Source organism: Loxodonta africana, chromosome X, assembly GCF_030014295.1.
Source record: "Loxodonta africana isolate mLoxAfr1 chromosome X, mLoxAfr1.hap2, whole genome shotgun sequence".
Taxonomy (NCBI): Eukaryota; Metazoa; Chordata; class Mammalia; order Proboscidea; family Elephantidae; genus Loxodonta; species Loxodonta africana.
In genome coordinates, this window is record NC_087369.1 from 161369407 (window position 1) to 161389722 (window position 20316).

The following is a 20316-nucleotide window of genomic DNA, read 5'->3' on the forward strand; positions in this document are numbered from 1 at the left end:
AATGCTGGGTGTGAAGGATTCTCCCTGGACATTTTGGCCCCTTCCTATTTGCGCCAGGCTTACCTGAGACACCAGTGTGCGGATTTGTTTAATCCCAACAGACCGAGCTGTCCCTGAATGATGACAAAAGTGAGAGCAGCAGTGCAAATAGTCAATAACTAACCCTTTAGAAGTCCTTGGAGTGAGAGGGAGACAATGCATAGCTTTTCTCTATTGATTGAAAATTAATAAGACTTGTAGCAGGGAGCTGGGGGTTGAGCACGTCGAAAACAAGGAAACTTGTTATCCAGGTGATTCCAACTCATGGTAACCCCATGTGTTGCAGAGTAGAACTGCTTGGTTTTCTTGGCTGAAATCTTTAAGGAAGCAGATCACCAGGCCTTTCTTCCAAGGCGCCTTTGGGTGGGTTCAAACCGCCAACCTTTCTGTTAGTAGTTAAGTGTTTACCACTTGCACCCCCCCTCCCCCTGCAACTCCTTGAATAAGAGAGTACCAGTATTTAAAACATGGTGCAAGGGCTTCGCTTCTAGTCTGAGTCTCAACTAGGCAGGCTGCCTCACCTCATCCAGGTGTGCTTCAGGGCTCAGGCAGGATGAGGGGTCAAGTTGGAATCAGAAGGGGGCGGGGCTGGGCTGGGCTGGGTTAGGAGCTTGTGTGGATCTGGCTGAAACATCTTAGAATTGGGCAGCTTCTTCTTATTGTAAAAGCATACTGCCTGGGGTCCCTGACACCTTATTTTGTGGGTACCCTGAAAAGCACCTGTTCTTTCAGATAATGGCTATCTTGAAGCCTTGATTGCCAGGTAACAGCAGTTTGGGGGAGCTATGGAAAAGTCATCAACATTAAAAAAAAAGTATATGTTTTCCTTCAGCTCTTGGAGGTGAAAAGGACTTTAGATAGTCTTTAACCCTGTGTCTTCGCTCTATAGTGGAAAGGATGGAGGGGCAGGGAGAAGAAATGGCAGTGCAGAAGGCAGAGAAAATACTAAAACATAGGTCTCAGCTGTATTATTTGATTGTTGAATGGAAAAGAGAATTCCTCTGTTGCAATCTGAAGTCCAAGTACAATAAACACACTTTAAAGAGTGTTCACGTTCACATGAATCCCTAGATGATAGGTTATCTGAGGGCAGAGGCCTTATCTTCATAATTCAGTCTTTAACTCCCACTCCTACCTCAGTCAGTGGCGCATAAGGGACACTCAATAAAAACACATTGAAGGGTTTTTCTTTGAATGAATATAAAGAGTTTATTCGGTGCGTATTTGGGTATACAACAACAAATATTAAACAGTTTTTTTTGTACTTTTTGTGCACAGGACAGAAAACTGCCTGTACATGCTATGTCCACTTTGGGAACACAGATTTTAACAAGTATTAACGCACGGAATCTTACATATCATGCAACTCTATGCCAAGATTCCAACTTTCTTCCATGCAACAGATATGAGGATCTAAATGGAAACCTAGCTAAGTCTTATACACTTTTCCAATAGCAAGTATAAGTATATGTTGTTTAGGGGTGATCAATTTTAACATTTCCTTGTACACAATATTCACGTGCCAAATACAACGACAGGAGGACTTATACATAATACATATACAGATAAGACATTTTGTAGTTTAACAACACAAAAGACAACATCACAGTTCCACAGTTCCCGTCTTTACACAAGAAGCCACAACGACAGTTTAAACACGATACACAAATGGAATTAAGAGAAATCTATACTTGAGGATAGTCTCTTTTTTTTTAAGTTATGTGTACTGACTGGGGTTGACGATACAACTCAGTTCCTACTCACAAAGTACAGCACAAGAACCTGACCAGAATACTACGTCTAAAAAAAATTGGTAAAGTCACATGAACACCATTACCTTGAGCCTGAGATGCCAATTCCGATTCAACCCTGAATTTGCTTGATTTGAATTAAGTGACACAGAGTCAATAGAACCACTGAATTTCAGAAACCATAAAGTTGCACTACACCAGAGGAAAGAATACATTTGAATCAAGCATAGATAGAAAACAGAAAGCCAAGAAAACAACACAGTTCACATGATTTTCTTTGCCCCTACAAAACACATAAGCAGTTAATTTTGTTTTGTTTTGTATTTTACTGTTGAAGAGCAATTGTGGTCTTTTAGATCGTTTTGGTTGGAGGGCAAATTTGTATCAGCATTAGTGCTGTGAACTATTTTTTGGTTTTTTTTTTTTTTTTAACCCCAAAGCATAGGTGAGTGAAATGATGAGAAAATTGGACAGTCCTTCTCCCGGATTTAGTTCACTGTTAATGCTTGGCAATCTTTGGCACAAGCTCAATCTAAATTAGGGGGCTTAAGTATGGATGATATAAAGGGCTAATGGCAGATCGAATAGTGGACTCTGCCTGTTTGGTAAATGTCATTGACAAATTTGAACTTTTGGGTGAAGGACTGCTAGAATTCAACAGCACCTAGAGGTAAGGTTCTGTTATACAGCCCTTGTTTTGCCCTCACTGGCTACGTTGATTCATTGTGGCTCATGGATTTGCCTCCGTTCAGCACGCCGGAGACACTTCTGCTCTTGGTGGGGGTCCCGCTTCCAGATCGGGAGAATTCCGTGAGATCGTGCAGAGACGGCTCCTTGTACATGGCCACTAAAAAGCACAGACAGAGAGACAGTGTAAAAGGCCTTGGAATGGGCACACCACACTGGTCCTCTACTGTTCTTCCGGTTGTTGGGTGTCTATGCTTTAAAAAAAAAATGCTTTAAGGCACACATTAAAAGGCTGCTTTCAGGGGCTGAGTAGAGAGTGTTCTAGATCGGGATTAAGCAAAATCTAGTCTTGGTGCAGTAGTGTGGCAAAGAATTCTAATGTCAAACCTCTATCACTAATGGCTATATATAAGAGGATTAATGAGAAATGCATTTAATAAAGCTCTTAGAAGTTTAAATATGATCTACAGCATACTGTGCAAGGCAAATATTAAATTTTAAAACATAAAACACTGATTTCTATCATGACTGTAAAATGAAACTCTCTAAGAGTCTAAGTATTAGCAAAATTCTTGATTCAATAGATGGTAAGTATTATGTCTGTGCTGTAAATAACAGTATCAGCTTACAGGTATGGAGCACTGACAATGTGCTCAATACTCTTCTAAGTGCTTTATATGTACTATGTCGTTTAATCCAAATAACAATCCTATGATGTAGGTACTCTCACCCCCATTGTACAGATGAGGAACTTGAGGCACACGCAGGTTAAATAACCTGTCCAAGACCATTCAGTTAGTAAGGGATGAAGCTGAGATTCAAATCCAAAGACTGTGCTCTAAAATACAGAGATATACTGATTTGAACTGGGCAGTCTGCCCTTACTGTAAGCCCCTATCCTAACCCCAGACTGGTAACCTCTTTGGAGTCTTGGTCTGCTTTGCTTACTTTTCCTGTTCCTCCTCTACCTTTATCTCACTGCTTCTAATATCTCTATCTTCCTGAATCCACCCCTTCTAATTGGTTATTCTGCTAATAACGACTGGAGAACAAAGCTATGAAAAAAAGTTTTTAAAAAAAGGGTTGGGATAACATTGTTGGGCCCTTAGTGAGGGCCCAAAAAGCTTTCTGGAACGTGTTCAGTGTAAACATTTTAGTATGTATGTTTCTGCCCAGGGACCATTTGGAGTTCTTGGCTGTGCTGAGTTAGCAACTAAGCCACTTTCACATACCCCCCAAAAAAAAAAAAACATTGCTGTTGAGTTGATGCTGACTCATACCGATCCTACAGGACAGAGTAGAACTGCCCCATAGGATTTCCAAGGATGTAATCTTTATGGAAGCAGACTGTCACATCCTTCTCCCATGGAGCAGCCAGTGGGTACAAACCACTGACCTTTGGGTTAGCAGCCTAGCACCTAACCATTATGCCACCACGGCTTCTTACTTTCACATTAAGTAGAGTGTTATTTTATGTAGCTGTATAATAGAAAAATTAAAATCAGGAGATTAGATGGCATCATCAATGCTTTAATGTTTCTGTGTATCATAAAACATTACTAAATTTTTGTATAAATGCCTTAATGTGGAAGAATTATGTTTCACTTTCAAAAGCACAATAAAGAATTAACTTAAATAAGTATGGCATACCAAGGCTCATTTCATCGCCAGCCCCTATAGTATCACTTTACCTTTCAGTGGTTTGGGCAGAAAGTGCGCTGCAGGCTTGTTCTTTTTCACGTGGTTGCCTTTCATGATCTCTCCCTCTTTGTTCAGACCCAGGTACCACCCTCGGCCTGACTGCTGCTGACGGTATATCATCGACGAATACGTCACATAGTAATTTTCAAACACCGATTCTTTGAATTTACACTCAGGTGTGAAATGTTCCTACGGCAAAAAGAAACAAAAGCTCAAGAATCACAGTTAGGAATTTCATGGAGCACCACCTGGCACTGCCCTTCAGGAGGTTAGACCTGCCTTGCTAAAGCTTCTATGACCAGTGTTCTATTTTAATAGTGTACACTATTATCACTGGAAGCCAAAAGACTACCTATAACTGTTCATAGAATGCTGTAGAAAAAGCCCAAAGTAAAAGTGCTACTGATCAATGAATAGCTCTCTTTGTAATAAGGTATTAGAAAAACTCCCAGCCATGTAAGTGTAATGCATTAGACAATACATGAGCCAAAGATCAAAAAGAGAAGTAGAAAGCCATCACACGGAGCTTTGTCCCCTTCAGGATTAAATATGAGAAAATAAACGTTCAGCGCTTGCGCTTAATTCTCTCGGATTCTTGAGTTACCATGTTCTAATGGTTGTCAATGGCTGGTGGCTGAAAACCCTGTCACAGTGTAGCTCGTCAGGGCTCTTTTTCCTTTTAGGTAAACCAAATTGATTTTTAAAAAATATCATTGGACCTTGACTTAAAACAGAAAAGAAAAAAAAAAACACATTCTGCCCTCGCTCAACCCTTGCCTTACCGTTACATTTATAAGTAAATCAATACCGAAGCCAAGAATTTACAATAATTCTACCAGCTAACATGAACGAGCAGCCCAGGGGACTCTGAACCTGGGATGTAATTTTCTGCCACAGGCTTGGCCATGTCTTCTTTGGACTGGCCCATACAAATGAAGGGCTCCTGATCCAACAGTGTCAGAAAAAAAAAACAAAAAACAAATACAAAACCCCCTTCTTTTTAAAAGCTTTTTAGGTGCAATAAAAAGCCATTAAAAATGATCGTCTAAACTAAATGGACAGCAGATTTTAATCTGTACGTAATCCAGACAGTAGCAGAGTGTCCGACTGGAATGGAAGACAATGAGGAAAATGCTGTTATATGTGACAGTGGTACGAGTGAAAGTACTACACCAACTGACCAACCAACCAACCAAACGACAAGAAACAGCTGCCATGGGACTCCGGGTGCCCCCAGGTGTATCAGAGCAGAGCCGTGCTCCACAGGGTTTCCGGTGGCTGATTTTGGGGGAGTAGATCATCAGGCCCTTCTTCTGAGGCAACTCTGGGAAGATCTGAATTGCCAACCTTTTAGTTAGCCACAGAGTATGTTAATGGCTAGCACCACCCTGGGGTTCCTTACTGAAGCTACTAGAGCTTTGCCAAGGTACTGAGATGTTACCAAGGATAACTTGTGATAATATCTTGAAAAGAAATTTAAAAAGAAAACCTTGTAAAAAAATATCACAAGCATTCTGGGACAATAGTCTTTTCTGAACAATTTAATAGTCCCGCCTTCCTTCATTTTCATATCCAGTGGGATTCTAAGAAACGCACACTATCTGAGCAACAGGCTCTAGAGCATTCTCTCTCGGAGTCACTCCAGCAAAGAGACAGCTTTTCTCTGAGAGAACATTAAACGCTTGGACATTTTTCTCTTTTTTTCCCTGAGAATCAACCATTTTTACGTGTAAAGTTCAATCATATTAATTACGTTCACCATGCTGTACAACCATCACCAGTATCCCCTTCCAATTTTTTTCATCACTGTTAACAGAAGCTCAGTGCTCCTTAAGAAATACCTCCCAATTTCCCCCTTGCCCCAGCCCTGGTAACCACTATTAAATTTTGATCTCTATACATCTGCCTAGTCTAGATATTTCATATAAGTGGAATCATGTAGTCTTTTGTGACTTATTTCACTCAGCATGTTTTCAAGGTTCATCCATGTTGTAGCATGGACCAGAACTTCATTTCTCTTTATGACTGAATAATATTCCATTGTATGAACAGACCACATTTTATTTATCCATTTATCTGCTGATGGACATTTAGGTTGTTTCCACCTTTTTGGCTATTGTGATGAATAATGCTGCAATGAACACTGGTGTCCAGGTTTCTGTTTGCGTTCCTGCATTCAATTCTTTCCAGGTATATACCTAAAAGTGGAATGGCTGGGTCATATGCTAGTTCTATGTTTAAGTTTTTGAGAAACCGCCCAACTGGTTTTCACAGCAGCTGCATCATTTTACAATCCCATCAGCAATGGATGAGGGTTCCAATTTCTCTACAGCCTCAGGAAAACTCCTTTTTGTAGGAATTCTGGACATAAAGAAACACTAAGCTGTATCTACAAAGAAATTTGACTACAAGTCTCCATATTTCCTCTAGCAACAAGGAACCATTGCATAGAATACTGCTGAACTACTTTGGGAATTAAATCATGATTTTGAAAAAAGTCTTCATCCTTGAAGAGAGGATTTTATTTTCCTTAAGAGTCAGAAACCATTTGAAAATAAATCTGGTGAACAATGTATATGATCAAGGTGGGTGATACCATTTAGTCCCATGAACAATATATAGCTGACTACAAAATAATGAGATGGGATCACTGTGTATTCCAGGGCAAGTCCCCAAAAAGGGCTGCGTTCAATGTCTGGTGTGATAGCAGAAGTGATTCATTCATTCAACAAACATTTTCTGAGGATCTATTATGTGCTTGGGTGGTGCTAAAAATTCATAGACAAGTAAGATGCAGCCTCAGACAGCTTACCATATATTTGCAGGAGTCAGGCGTGTACCCAAATGACTGGGACACAAGGTGTGGAACAAGAGTACAGAAAGGGAAGCATAAAGGAAGTGTTATGTGAAAACCGAGGAAGCCAGACTTCATTCTGACTGGAGGACAAGAGAGGATTACGCAGAGAGAGTGTCATTTTTGCTGAGCCCTGAAGGATGGGTAGGAATTCAATAGAGAAAAAAAAAAGGAAGAATAATATTGGGAGCACAGAGCCACAGACCTCTACTTCCATCTTCCCTGTCTCAGTAATTGGAGTCTCCCACCCTGGTAAGTGCTCACACGTTTATGTTCATTTACATGCTCTCCTGCCCATGATCCATGACCATTACCTTTCATTGCCCTTGCTGATTATCTAGTTCATGTCCTTCTGACCTCTTCTCTGGACTGCTGCAATGACCTAAGTGTTCCCTCCCCTTCTGCTAGCTGATTTGCCTTCTTAAACCAAAGTTCCCCTGCTCAGGAACTTGTGATGGTTTTGCCTTGCCTACAGAGTACAAACAGCTCTCTGTGGCATTTAAAATCCTCCACAATTCAGTCGCTACTGTGCCTTGAAATCTCATCCTCCACCATAGCACCTTTGTGCCTTTATCGGTATCATTCACGTCCTTTGTTTAGAATGTCATTCCTCCATCAACACACTGGCTTCCCTCTCATCTCTCAAGGCCAAGCTCAAATATCACTTCCTCTGGAATCATCTATGATCTCTCCCAGTCAGAACTGAATGTGCCCGTATCTGTGCTCCTATGAACTCTATCTACATCTTGAGCATGGCCCTGTGACTCAGACATGCACATGACTGGCTCCAGATGGCAGGGAATGTGTCTCCCTTATTTCCAAATCCTCCTTCCCCCTCATAAAGGACTGGTCATATTGCCCAGAACACGGCAGACTGCTCAATTATTGTTTATAGAATTAGAATTTCAGAGATTCAAATATTGGAAATTTCAGGACTCAGAAGCACCAACCAGTAAAAAGTCTGCAGTGAATATTCCTTAATATCCTATAATGAACTTGGCTGTATTTGGAAGGAGGCTGTCACTCCAAGAAGAGATCCCGTGCTGAAGATTTAACGTCTGTTAAGAATACCATGGTACCAGCAATGCTAGGAGGAAAAACTTGGCAATTGTTACAACTATTGGAAATGGCAAGGGAGGACTCAATGAACTGAATGCTCTGTCACATCCTGGCAATTTCTTAGTCATCACCACTAAATTTGGACTCAAAAGCTCAGTAGAGAGGGAGGAAAATGAGGCCAAAAAAAATATTGAAGCAACCAAAGGAGTGCTCTGTTCTGTGTGTGTGACATTGTCGTTCTTTCCAGTGTGGGAAAGAGTAGGCAGAAAGGACTTGATTTTTAGCAAATGTGGAAAAACGTGAGCATCCCACCAACACAGGAAGGGCCACCGAAGGGGCAGGTGGGCACTGCTATCTCTCTACGTTTCTGCAGTGATTCACAGAGCTAAGAGAAACTGGATTGGACCAAAACCAGGAAAGCCCTACTCAGAAGACCAGGTAGACATATGCCAAGGAACCAACCTCCTTTGACTGGTCTGGAGATGATTATTAGTGCTCTCGAAGAAGGCTCCATAGTGGCCTTGACATACAGTAGGCACTGAAGGGAGGCAGCAATCACTGTGCTTTGTATTTAATAGGCACTAGATAATCTAGTTAGATAAGAGAGCTGGAGATGGAAAACCAAATGGGCAGAACATGCTCAGCATTTCTCAAGCTGAAAGAATTGAAGCAAAAATTCAAGCCTCGAGTTGTAATAGTGAAGGTTTCCATGGGGAAAATATTAAATGATGCAGGAAGCATCAAAAAAGATGGAAGGAATACACAGAGTCATTATACCAAAAAGAATTAGTCAATATCCAACCATTTCAAGAGACGGCATATGATCAGGAACCGATGGTACTGAAGGAAAATGTCCAAGCTGCTCTGAAGGCATTGGTGAAAAACAAGGCTCCAGGAATTGATGGAATATCAATTGAGATGTTTCAACAAACAGATGCAGCACTGGAGGTGCTCACTCGTCTATGCCAAGAAATATGGAAGACAGCTTCCTGGCCAGCTGACTGGGAGAGATCCATATTTATGCCTATTCCCAAGAAAGGTGATCCAAATGAATGTAGAAATTATAGAACAATATCATTAATATCACACCCAAGTAAAATTTTGCTGAAGATCATTCAAAAACGGCTTCAGCAGTATATCGACAGGGAACTTCCAGAAATTCAGGCTGGTTTCAGAAGAGGACGTGGAACCAGGGATATCATTGCTGGTGTCAGATGGATCCTGGCTGAAAGCAGAGAATACCAGAACGATGTTTATCTGTGTTTTATTGACTATGCAAAGGCATTCGACTGTGTGGATCATAACAAACTATGGATAAGATTGCAAAGAATGGGAATTCTAGAACACTTAATTGTGCTCATGAGGAACTTTTACATGGATCAAGAGGCAGTTGTTTGGACAGAACAAGGGGATACTGATTGGTTTAAAGTCAGGAAAGGTGTGTGCCAGGGTTGTATTCTTTCACCATGCCTATTCAATCTGTATGCTGAGCAAAGAATCCGAGAAACTGGACTATATGAAGAAGAACAGGGCATCAGGATTGGAGGAAGACTCATTAACAACCTGCGTTATGCAGATAACACAACCTTGCTTGCTGAAAGTGAAGAGGACTTGAAGCACTTACTAACGAAGATCCAAGACCACAGCCTTCAGTATGGATTATACCTCAACATAAAGAAAACAAAAATCCTCACAACTGGACCAATGAGCACCATCATGATAAACAGAGAAAAGACTGAAGTTGTCAAGGATTTCATTTTACTTGGATCCACAATCAACAGCCATGGAAGCAGCAGTCAAGAAATCAAAAGACACATTGCATTGGACAAATCTGCTGCAAAGGACCTCTTCAAAGTGCTGAAGAGCAAAGATGTCACCCTGAAGATTAAGGTGCACCTGACCCAAGCCATGGTATTTTCAATCGGATCATACATGTGTGAAAGCTGGATAATGAATAAGGAAGACAGAAGAAGAATTGACGCCTTTCAATTGTGGTATTGGCGAAGAATATTGAATATACCATGGACTGCCAAAAAAACGAACAAATCTGTCTTGGAAGAAGTACAACCAGAATGCGCCTTAGAGGCAAGGATGGTGAGACTGGGTCTTACATACTTTGGACATGTTGTCAGGAGGGATCAGTCCCTGGAGGGGGACATCATGCTTGGCAAAGTATAGCGTTAGCGGAAAAGAGGAAGACCCTCAACGAGGTGGACTGACACAGTGGTTGCAACAATGAGCTCAAGCATAACAATAATTGTAAGGATGGCGCAGGACCGGGCAGTGTTTTGTTCTGTTGTGCACAGGGTTGCTATGAGTCGGAACTGACTCGACGGCACCTAACAACAACAACAACAACACTTAAAAGAGCTCTGCTGCTAACCAAAAGGTCAGTCATTCGAATCCACCAGCTGCTTCTTGGAAACCCTACAGGGCAGTTCTACTCTTTCCTATAGGGTCACTGTGAGTCGCAGTTGACTCAGCGGCAAAGGGTTTGGTTTGGTTTTTAGATTAAAATTTGCTATTATAATGAATGAATGAATGAAAAGCTATCAAGCATTCCGTGCACAGTCACTAGGAAATCACTTGGACTTAGTTCAAAAAGAATAGGTGTTTTATATCTTATAATCTTTATATGCATTGATTTCTCTTAAAAGTTGTTTACCTCTCTTGCATATCTGTATTTTTTTCAGAGGAATAACATCTTTTCAGTTGATGAGATAATCAATCTGTCTCTAAAATGTCTCCTCTGTATAATCATCTTTATTCCCCTTAAAGTTCAAGGTACATTTTTTTTTCTCAGTGAATATTGAAACTTTTATGCAAGGAATCCATGCCAGTTAGTTATAATGATCATAATTTGGATAAAGGAAGTGAGGAATATACATCTGTACTATGAGTGGATTCAGGAGCAAAACCCAACATTCCATTTTACGCATTTACTCACTTAAGTAAAAGAAACCAGTCGCCTTCGAGTCAACTCTGACTCATGGCGACCACATGTGGATTAGAGTAGAACTGTGTTCCCTAGGGTTTTCAATGGCTGATTTTTCAGAAGTAGGTTGCTAGGCCTCTTTGCGGACTTGAACTTCAACCTGCTGGTTGGCAGCTGAGCATATTATACATTTGTACCACTCGGGTTCTGCTCAACAACAACAAAATAGTGCTATCGAGTCGTTTCCGGCTCATAATGACCCTATGCAACGATCTGCTCGTCAGGGGGAAATAATTCTTTAGAGGCTGAAATATGACTGATGAGAAGAAAACACTTGAAGCCTGCAACATCAGGTCAATACAACATGTTGGTGAGTATGTGGAACTGGCCCTGATTAGGGCATATCAGACCTCCACACAGACTTTGAGAGACAAATCAAGAAGGCATGAGCACTCAGAAATGCTGGATATATGCAAATCACCTCCAGGTCCAACAGCGTACCTGAAAACTTCTTTGCCCCAGAACAAAGGTCTTGGGACCCACGTAAACTGCTATTCTGTTAGGGTTGGAAGAAGCAACAGTGCCCTGTATTGTTTGTCTGCTCTGGCACTGAGGATAAAGCAGAGAGCTAGCGTGGTACCTCTCTGGCCTTCTGGAGCTGGGACCATATCAGAAGAGTGGCCTTTGATGGTGACAATCCCTGAAGGGAGCCAAGTAAGGGCCAGGTCATTCCCCAGGTGATGTGTAGCTACATCCTCAGTGACCAAAAAGATAGCTAAAAAATATCTGTATATCATTTACGCCATCTTGGTGCCTTAAAATGCATCTGCAGTACCAAAATATACACACCAGGACTCAATGCTTTCCTGATAAAAATGAGTAATCCAGCAAACACAGGCCTTCATAACCAGTTTTTCACACTTTGTTTACTGCCCTTGCGTTTTCGGCTATGGCACCACTGATACAGAGGGCGTGTTTCACTTGAGTCCACATCTCAGCAGGATGGGAAGCTTTGATGATTGCCAGGCAGACTCTATGTGCCCCCTTTCAACACAGTTCTCTCAAATATTTTTTAAACGGGCTAAACTAATTCCCTTGGATCTAGAGAGAGCAACAGAGCCTACTGAGGCCATCCATACATAAAATGGCAACACTAAGCCCTCCAGACTGTTGAACAAAGCCCATGACAACAGCGTTAACATCAAGTATCAGCTTTCACATGTGGATATGCTATGTCAGGTGTACACGCACTGGTACATATTAATACTACTCAATATATTCTGTTTTATTCATCATAAAACAAAGAAACCAAGACAGTGTATGGATATATGAGCGAGCATTTACCGAAAACTTTTACAATGAACCTGGTAAACCACGATTTCCTCTTTTCAGCAGGTCCTCTAAACTTATTTGAACTAATCCACCTCTCACTTCAATCCTCCCACTTTCCTCTCTTCTCTCTTCCAGCCATATTTTCAGTAGCCTGATTGTCCTACTAATTCAACAGTCACTGCCGTTATCAAAGGTCACTCCTGTAATTCTCAGCCATGTCCTGATGACAATTAATTTCTAGATTGAAAGTTAGCAGGTTATTTAAGCAGGTCTAACTTGTGGTGTCAATTCTTCCCCAGTCTGATGAAGATAATATGCAGATCAAAATTAGATTTTTAACTCTGTTAGGAAAAAAAAAAGTAGAATCTTAAAACACACATCATACCCATAGTCTCCGTATTAGTCTTTCCCTTCATCAAGGATCTCAACATCCAGGGCTAATGATTAAATTCAGGGCTTTGATGTTCTCTCCCAGAGTATATCTGACGTGAATGAATTTCATTATTACTAAGATCAAAGCATGGGAAGCAAGAGGGAATCAAATTGCACCCACCGCACCATAGCTAAGCAATATATTAATTCCTGATCAACAGTGTATGGGTTGTTCACTTGAATATGCTGTAGACTATGAGATACTTGAGGGCAGCTCCTAGCACAAGTACTGGCTTCTAGTAAATGATCAATACACGTCTGAGGAAATGAAGACCTGAAAGAAGGGAATATCATATGAAAAGAACTTGGAAGCTCCCTTGTAAAGATCCAAAAAAGGGTTAAACATGACACTGTATTTTCCAAAGGAAAGTTGCTTTAAAGTAGAGACTGACAAGACAGAACTTGCCGGAGAGGGCAGAAAGAGTAGATGATAAAAGCAGAGAAACTCAATTTAAAAAATGAGAGAGAGAGGGAGGGAGAGAAGGAGGGAGGGAAGGAGATGAGAAGAGAGAATAATAAAGACACACAATGCTTAAAGTGCAAGAACAGAGATTTCCTGGTCATCAAGATACAGACACTAAACTTACACTCTTGGTCTGTAGTCTGCAGATAGCTAAGGACTTCAGTTAATTTCTATTAGCTTGAGTTTTGTAAAAAAGGGGGTGAAAACATCAGCCCTGCTGACCTTACTGGGCTGTTGCGCCAGCATCCAATGAGATGATGCACACAAAAGAGACCCTGAAAACGGTAACGCTTCATAAATGTGCAATGTGGGAGTACTTCTGATCACACATGCCAAGAAAACCAGAGCAAAATAAATAAATTCTCTTTTCAAGGTTTATTTTTCACTATGGCATCAATTCACAAAGAAAGGGCTGGCCTGTATGTGTTTTATTAACGTGGAAGAATATACATTCTGCCCCAAATTAGGACTGCACAGGAATTATACTTTATGCTCAGCATTCTCCAGTCTTGGTTCCCAGAAAATGGTTTTGCCTCTTTTCATTTTTCATTTCTGTCTGCAATAGGGCTGAAATAGCAGCAGTCCTTCAAGCCACAGCACCAAAGAAATGAAATGTACTTAAAAATGGGCTCCATGAAACACCATGCAACAAAATGACTTAAAAGTCTGTGTTAATTAGCACCCATTTGTAAAAGAAATGCAAATTATAATTAAGAATATGCGCATGGGACTATTCTTCCCATATGGTAACAAAGAAATTTCTTAGTAACAACATTTTTATATTCCATTGGAATATACCTCATGTTGACCTCACAAAATATGCCAGCACAATATTGCTTTTATTCCCCAAGTTCTTTACAAACAAAAAGGAGAAAAATATTAAGGGGCTTGTCAAGATGGCCTGTTGAAAACAGACTTAGGGCCCAGATATGACTATATTCCAGCCCTGGAGTTTGTACTGAGTTGTTCTGGATTGTCATATATTTCTGTAGAGCAATTTCATGCAATGGCTTACTCAGGTTGTTAAATTTTAGAAAAAAATTTATTTATAAAGCACATTGAAATAAGCTAGACAAAAGTATGAGAACAAACAAAAAAAAACCCTGCAGCCCTCGTAGAGGCTAAGAGGGATTATTTTTGTTGTAAAATAAAAATTACATGATCCAAAAGCCTCACTCAGCTCCAAGCCTGGTCAGCAAGTACATTTTGAAATGGAAGTTACTTGTGGAAATTCATGACAAATGAGAGGGATGAGGCCACACGGCTTCAATACTGTGTAATTGGCCAAAGGCAGTGTCGGTGTGACCCAAACCTTCCAGAAGAATACCCATTGTTTAGGTTATTCAATTCCATGGCAGAAGATTTACTTCATTTTAAATAAAATGTTTTCCAGAGACATTGTGAACATTAAGTTATATTTTAAACTTGACCAGAGGATCTCACTGTTTAATAGAAATCTAAGGAAAGTGTTTTTTTCCAAGTAAAGAACCTTCTCTAAGGTGAGCACTTCCTAATTTTTTTTTCCTATCATATGTATTAACTTTGTATACTGGCTTTTCTTACAGCAGGGGTGACCTCTGGGTTTTCAAAGGTGAAACAAATATAAAACATGACTTGTAAAAATAAATCTTTGTTTTTCAAGCAGTTACCAGAATTTGTGCCTATTGGACAAACATTTTGTGTTACTATGGAAACCCTGGTGGCATAGTGGTTAAGAGCTATGGCTGCTAACCAAAAGGTCAGCAGTTTGAATCCACCAGGCGCTCCCTGGAAACCCTATGGGGCAGTTCTATTCTGTCCTACAGGGTCGCTACGAGTCAGAATCGACTCGACAGCAACGGGGCTTTTTTTTTAATGAAGCTTCCTAGTATGGGGCACTGTTCTTCTGTGTGAGAACTTCTGAGTGGAATCTAAATTCATCTGCAAGAAAATGAGTTCTGAGGTACTTGTAGACAGCAGGAGAACAAGCTTGGTAGGTTGGACCTTTTTGAACAGCTGTTGGAAACACCTGACAAAACATTCAACACCTGGGAGTTCTGGAAAAGTTTCCCAGAGACCCAACAAAGTCTCATGCAAAGGAGAAAGGTCCTTTCCTTGCAGATCAAATTGAAAAACTCTAGCAAGGTAGACAGCCTATTAAAAATAAAATCACACCAAGGTGGGTGCATAAGGATATTCTAAGACTTCAGGAACTTTTGAGGATCATAATTTTGATTTTTGTTGGAGAGTGGTTGTGCTGCATTTGATAGGGTCTTTCTCTACAGAAGAGTGTCACTTACAATAACCAGGAATTTGTGCCTTCAAAGACTTTCAAAGGAGACTTTATGTTTTCTTCTGCACAAGTAGGAGAGTAAGGCCAGACGACAGCAACTTTGCAAATGGAAGTCACTCATGCACACTTTCCACTGCCAAACATAAAACCTGGGCTCACAGGGCAGGGTGCAAAGGCCTCATTTATCCATCAAGGGTGCCCAAGGTGTCACCAAGGGCTACTACAACTTACTTCTGAGTCTGAGCAGCAGGAAAGGGAGTGGGCCTTCTATTAAACACAATGCATTTCTACTCTCATCTGTCCCTTGATGGAAGACGAGAGGATGCTTAGTGCTGTAGTTTGTCTCCCGTCTGAAGAAGTCAATCCCTTAATTTAAGAACCACGTGGAAGAATTCATTCTCAATTTACTGAGAGCTCACTACGTGCCAGTCCCCCAGTCAGGCCTTTTTGCATATCTAATGATCTGATTTAATCTTGACAGCAATTCTCTGTAATAACTTGGTGGATCTACGTCCACCTAGCCTGAGGGGGAAGTTCCTTCACCTTATACATGAGTAAAAACATTTCTTTATAAATGTGATTGCAAGTATGCCTTTTCACTCAGATAGTAGCCATTTTAGTAGCCAGTGTGTAGACAATAAACCTATTGTGATCCCACTGGACAGAGCGGCACTGTCCCCGTAAGGTTTTTAAGGCTGTAAATCTTTATGGAAACAGACTGCCACATCTTTCTCCAGTGAAGCGGCTGGTGCGTTGGAACCACCTATCTTCCGGTTAGCAGCTGAGCACTTAGCCACTGTGCCATGAGGGTTCCTCAGTAGCTGCTATGTATATTCTCTTCTTAACTTAGAGTTTCTGCATTTGCTGAACGGCTCAGCCCTCCCTCCTATGTGTGCCCTGAATCCCTTGCCCTGTCTTCACTTTCTGTTTGTGTGATATCTAAGAAAAGGTAGCATCCCCCACCCTGGCATAAACTTGAAGCTGGTATAAACTTCTCCACTGTCAGAGAAAACAAACGGCATCGAGAAGTACCTTTATTTCCATGAGAGGTTAATATGGCACATTAACTGTATGCGTAAGGATTGCTTTCAGTAACGATTCCTTTCCAAGGGGAACAATATGGAAGCTTTCAACCAGGGGCTTAAAATAGCCTAAGATTCTAAAACTTGAATTATTATAATGTGTATCAGGGAGCCCACATGACATTAAAGGGATTTGTGAAATAATCCCATATTAATGGGCCCAATGACATTCACATGTCTCATTTTAATTGCTATGCCACATAAAGTACAACATTATCGTCTCACTTCTTTTGTTCTACCTCACCAGCTCACTAGTTCTACTTTCATAACACAGGTTACTAGTAACAAAAACAATGAAAACGCTTAATAGCACCTTATGCTTCCACAGTGCCTACTTTTTAAAGTTTTCTACAACTGCTTAAACAGTTATGGCATTCCTGAGACAGGTAAGGGACAGTTTAATAACGATGGTTATAACAAAGGTAATGATTATCATGGATTTGGGTAGGCTTTTTTTTTTTTTTTGCCCCTCTCTAAAGAGCCTTTTTTAGAGTTGAAGAACTGGAACTAGAGGTGCTAATACTTTCTGCTGGGGAAGGAATCCACGGCAGGAAAAGAGTTCCTTCTAGAGGAAGCTGGAATCTATTTAAGGGGGCCGGTGTTGCCATGTGAGAGACCCTTAAAATGAGGCTGCCAGACACAGAGGATCCAGGAGGAATGATGAACCTGTTAACACAGAGCACACCTGGTCAGCCTGTCTCCCAGCCCCCTGCTTTCTCTGCCATGCCAGGCAGCTTTCTATTTCTCTTATGTAAATGTGTTGACTTAACATTCTCCTAGATCATGCCAGGAAAAGTTCATTCTTCTACTGCAAATGGCTCACTACTGAGTTTTGGCACATTTTTTTTTCTCTCTCTCCAGTGACCTTCTCTCTGGCCCAGCAGATTTTAGGGGATGGCCCCAGAGCACAGTACGTTTGCTAGAAGTAGGCTTCTGCCTCATTAGGAAAGAAGTAGCAAGGGAAATACATGCCAATCTATTCAGAATCTCTGTGTGTCACACACACATACACACAGACCGGGGAGTGACAACTGAAAAAGTAAAAAATGTGATTTGTTTTGCCCTATGGACTTTGGGAAATGCCCCCTTCCCCACAAAGTTTTAATGGGGAACGGGGGAAAGGAAGTTGTCTCTGCTAGAGACACTCTCTCTGCTTTCTGTTCAGACTCCCAGCTGTGCTCGGAACTCAGGCTAAAATCTGCGTAGCCACCCGGGGCAGGTTATTTTCTTCTGTGGTTAGTGTCTAGGGAGGAGATTGAGAGGGGTGTGAACCTATTTCTTCCTGGAGATTGTCCTACGTTCAATCACATCCGTCTCTGAAAACACAATCACAGAAATCTGGGCCTCTTGAGAAATGTGGGAGGAAAAAGTCTGATCCAAGTTCATTAAACAGGAAACTTTGAAATATGAAAGTCACTATCACAAAGCAAACCACATTTTCACAAGAGAAATAAATATAACACTTAGATGTCGCAATAAACGAGGCAACGATGCCCTGTTTATGACCAAACTCCTATCAGCTGGGCTGCTGTTTTGTATTATCGTCACCTTATGTTATGGTTACGTAGCAGCCACTGCAGTGAAGCCTTATTTCTAAAAACGCAATTCTTCATAGGAGTGTTTACACAAAGGATCTGGCTACAATTCACAATTGAGCTTTCAGCAGCTTAGTTCACATTAAACGTGGTTGGTTCTCTCCTGAATTCCTGTCACATTTTTATATTAATTTTTCAAAAGGGTTTTGACAAAACATTTAAATTTCAAAATAGGCAAATTACAGTTTATCAAAACATGCAATTTAACATTTCAAATATTTGGTACCCAAGTATCACCAGAGTTGAAAACACAACAATGCAGTAATAGAATATAAACTATGAGAATCTCTGAAAATGACTAATACTTCATCAGGCTTGCACAACCATTACCTATTGAGAATCATTTCCAGCTTTCAATTTCAACAGTGTAGCTGGTTACCGTATTTGCATGAGAATGCAAAATGCATAAATTATCCCTGCAGGGAGCACTTAAAACTTTAGGTAATTATATAGGAAAGAAATGGTTTCAAAGAACTCAAACAAAATAACAAATAAGTCTACGGTCACCCTTTAGAATGATTGTTATTCTGTATTACCACTGTATTCTTGATCACTAAAACTCCATCTCCTTACAATCACATTCACATGATCAATTCTTACTTTGTTCTTTTACCATCAAGCTCTTACAGCCGGCTCTGAAAATTTGCATTCTGTAAAAGCTGAACTAGACAGCTAGTAGAGATGAATTCTCCAGTTATATTCATGCTGTGAACAGAACCATAACATTCCCTTAATATATCTTATCACTGCACTTTTATACTAAACATGCATCCAAATCAAGTCCTATTTTTTACATTCCTCCTGCTCACAATCTTTTAATGGCTCCCTGCTGCCTACAGGAGACTATCCAAACTCCCTGGCCTGGCGTTCAAGGCCCTCTACAATCTGGCACCTGCTCTTCTACAACTCTAGCATGAAATTCCTCAACTCCAGCCAGACTGGAGAAATAAGGCCAGGAGGAAAAGCAGCAGAGCATTTTCTTATGAATGGAAAAATTTCTCTTCCAAACCAATTACTGTGCTTCACAGGCTAGGGTGTTCACTGTGGTTCACTGGGTCTCATGGAAGGCATAAATAATCTTTCCTAAATTTCTTTCTTATCCTCTGCATAACTGTGATATCCTGAAAAATGACTTGCATTTCTAGAACATTCCAGCTGCCCCATGCCATGGTTCCTCACACTGTGATTGAGCAGGCACCATGCAGGCCATTCTTTGGGGGCCAGTTGCTGATAACTGGCACCTCTTCTTTTCACAGCACGCAGAGAGAAAGAGTCTAACGTCAGCATGTCAGAAACCTCCAGGCTCAGCTTCGGCTTCAATGAAAAAGCACTTTACAATTGATTATTTCTGAAGACTTTTCACAGCACCAAGGAAGAGGGTAATGAAATTGTATCTGAACAGAAGGAAGCTAAATTATTTATCTCATACTAATCTTTACCAGATGGCAGGTGATGAAAAGTCTATACTGGCAAATATGCTGTATAGATTACTTTACAGATAATCGAGGGGGCTTAAACTTTAAATGTTCACAATGAACTTTTTTTTCTTTTTGTCTTCTGGCTCATATTGAGTCCCTAGAAGGCCCTTGGAAGTACATGTGATGAGTATGTACTAAATCGTATCACCACGTCATTATAAGTTGCATCATCTCTTCATGAATCACATCAGCGGTTGGATTGCTTCTCTCCTTTAGCCTTTCAGATATAAGAAATTTTGGGTGTTGGCCACATGATGATGCCTGCCATATCCCTCCACGCCGAACTAAAAACTCAAACTCGTTCCCATCGAGTTGGTTACAACTCACAGAGACCCTCTAGGGCAGAGGAGAACTGCCTCACAGGGTTTCCAAGGCTGTCATCTTTACGGAAGCAGACGGCCACATCTTTCTCCTGTGGAGCTGCTGGTGGCTTTGCACCACTGACCTTTCGGTTAGCAGCCGAGTGCTGAACCACTGTACCACCAGGGCTCCTTCCCTCAACACCAGGAGGGTACAAACAACACTTTTCACCCAAGACAAAGCGAAGAACATAGCCCTTCAGGGAGACCACAGTCCTCGGAATTAAGCTCCCTCACTCAGCTTCAGAACTGGTCAAATGTTGACTTCTAACTAAAA

At 40.9% G+C, this 20316-nt stretch overlaps 1 protein-coding gene across 1 annotated transcript in view; it reads right to left on the reverse strand.

Annotated features, from left to right (window-relative positions):
* Positions 1-2239: 2239 nt before the first annotated feature.
* Positions 2240-20316, reverse strand: part of FGF13 (fibroblast growth factor 13) — a 65057-nt gene continuing 46980 nt past the window's right edge. Inside the window, exons 4-5 of the mRNA XM_003420490.3 lie at positions 4169-4367; positions 2240-2637 (exon numbers count right to left, since the gene is read on the reverse strand). Of these exons, the coding sequence (XP_003420538.1) occupies positions 2501-2637; positions 4169-4367 (336 nt within the window). The 3' untranslated portion in view covers positions 2240-2500. The remainder of the gene's footprint in view (positions 2638-4168; positions 4368-20316) is intronic.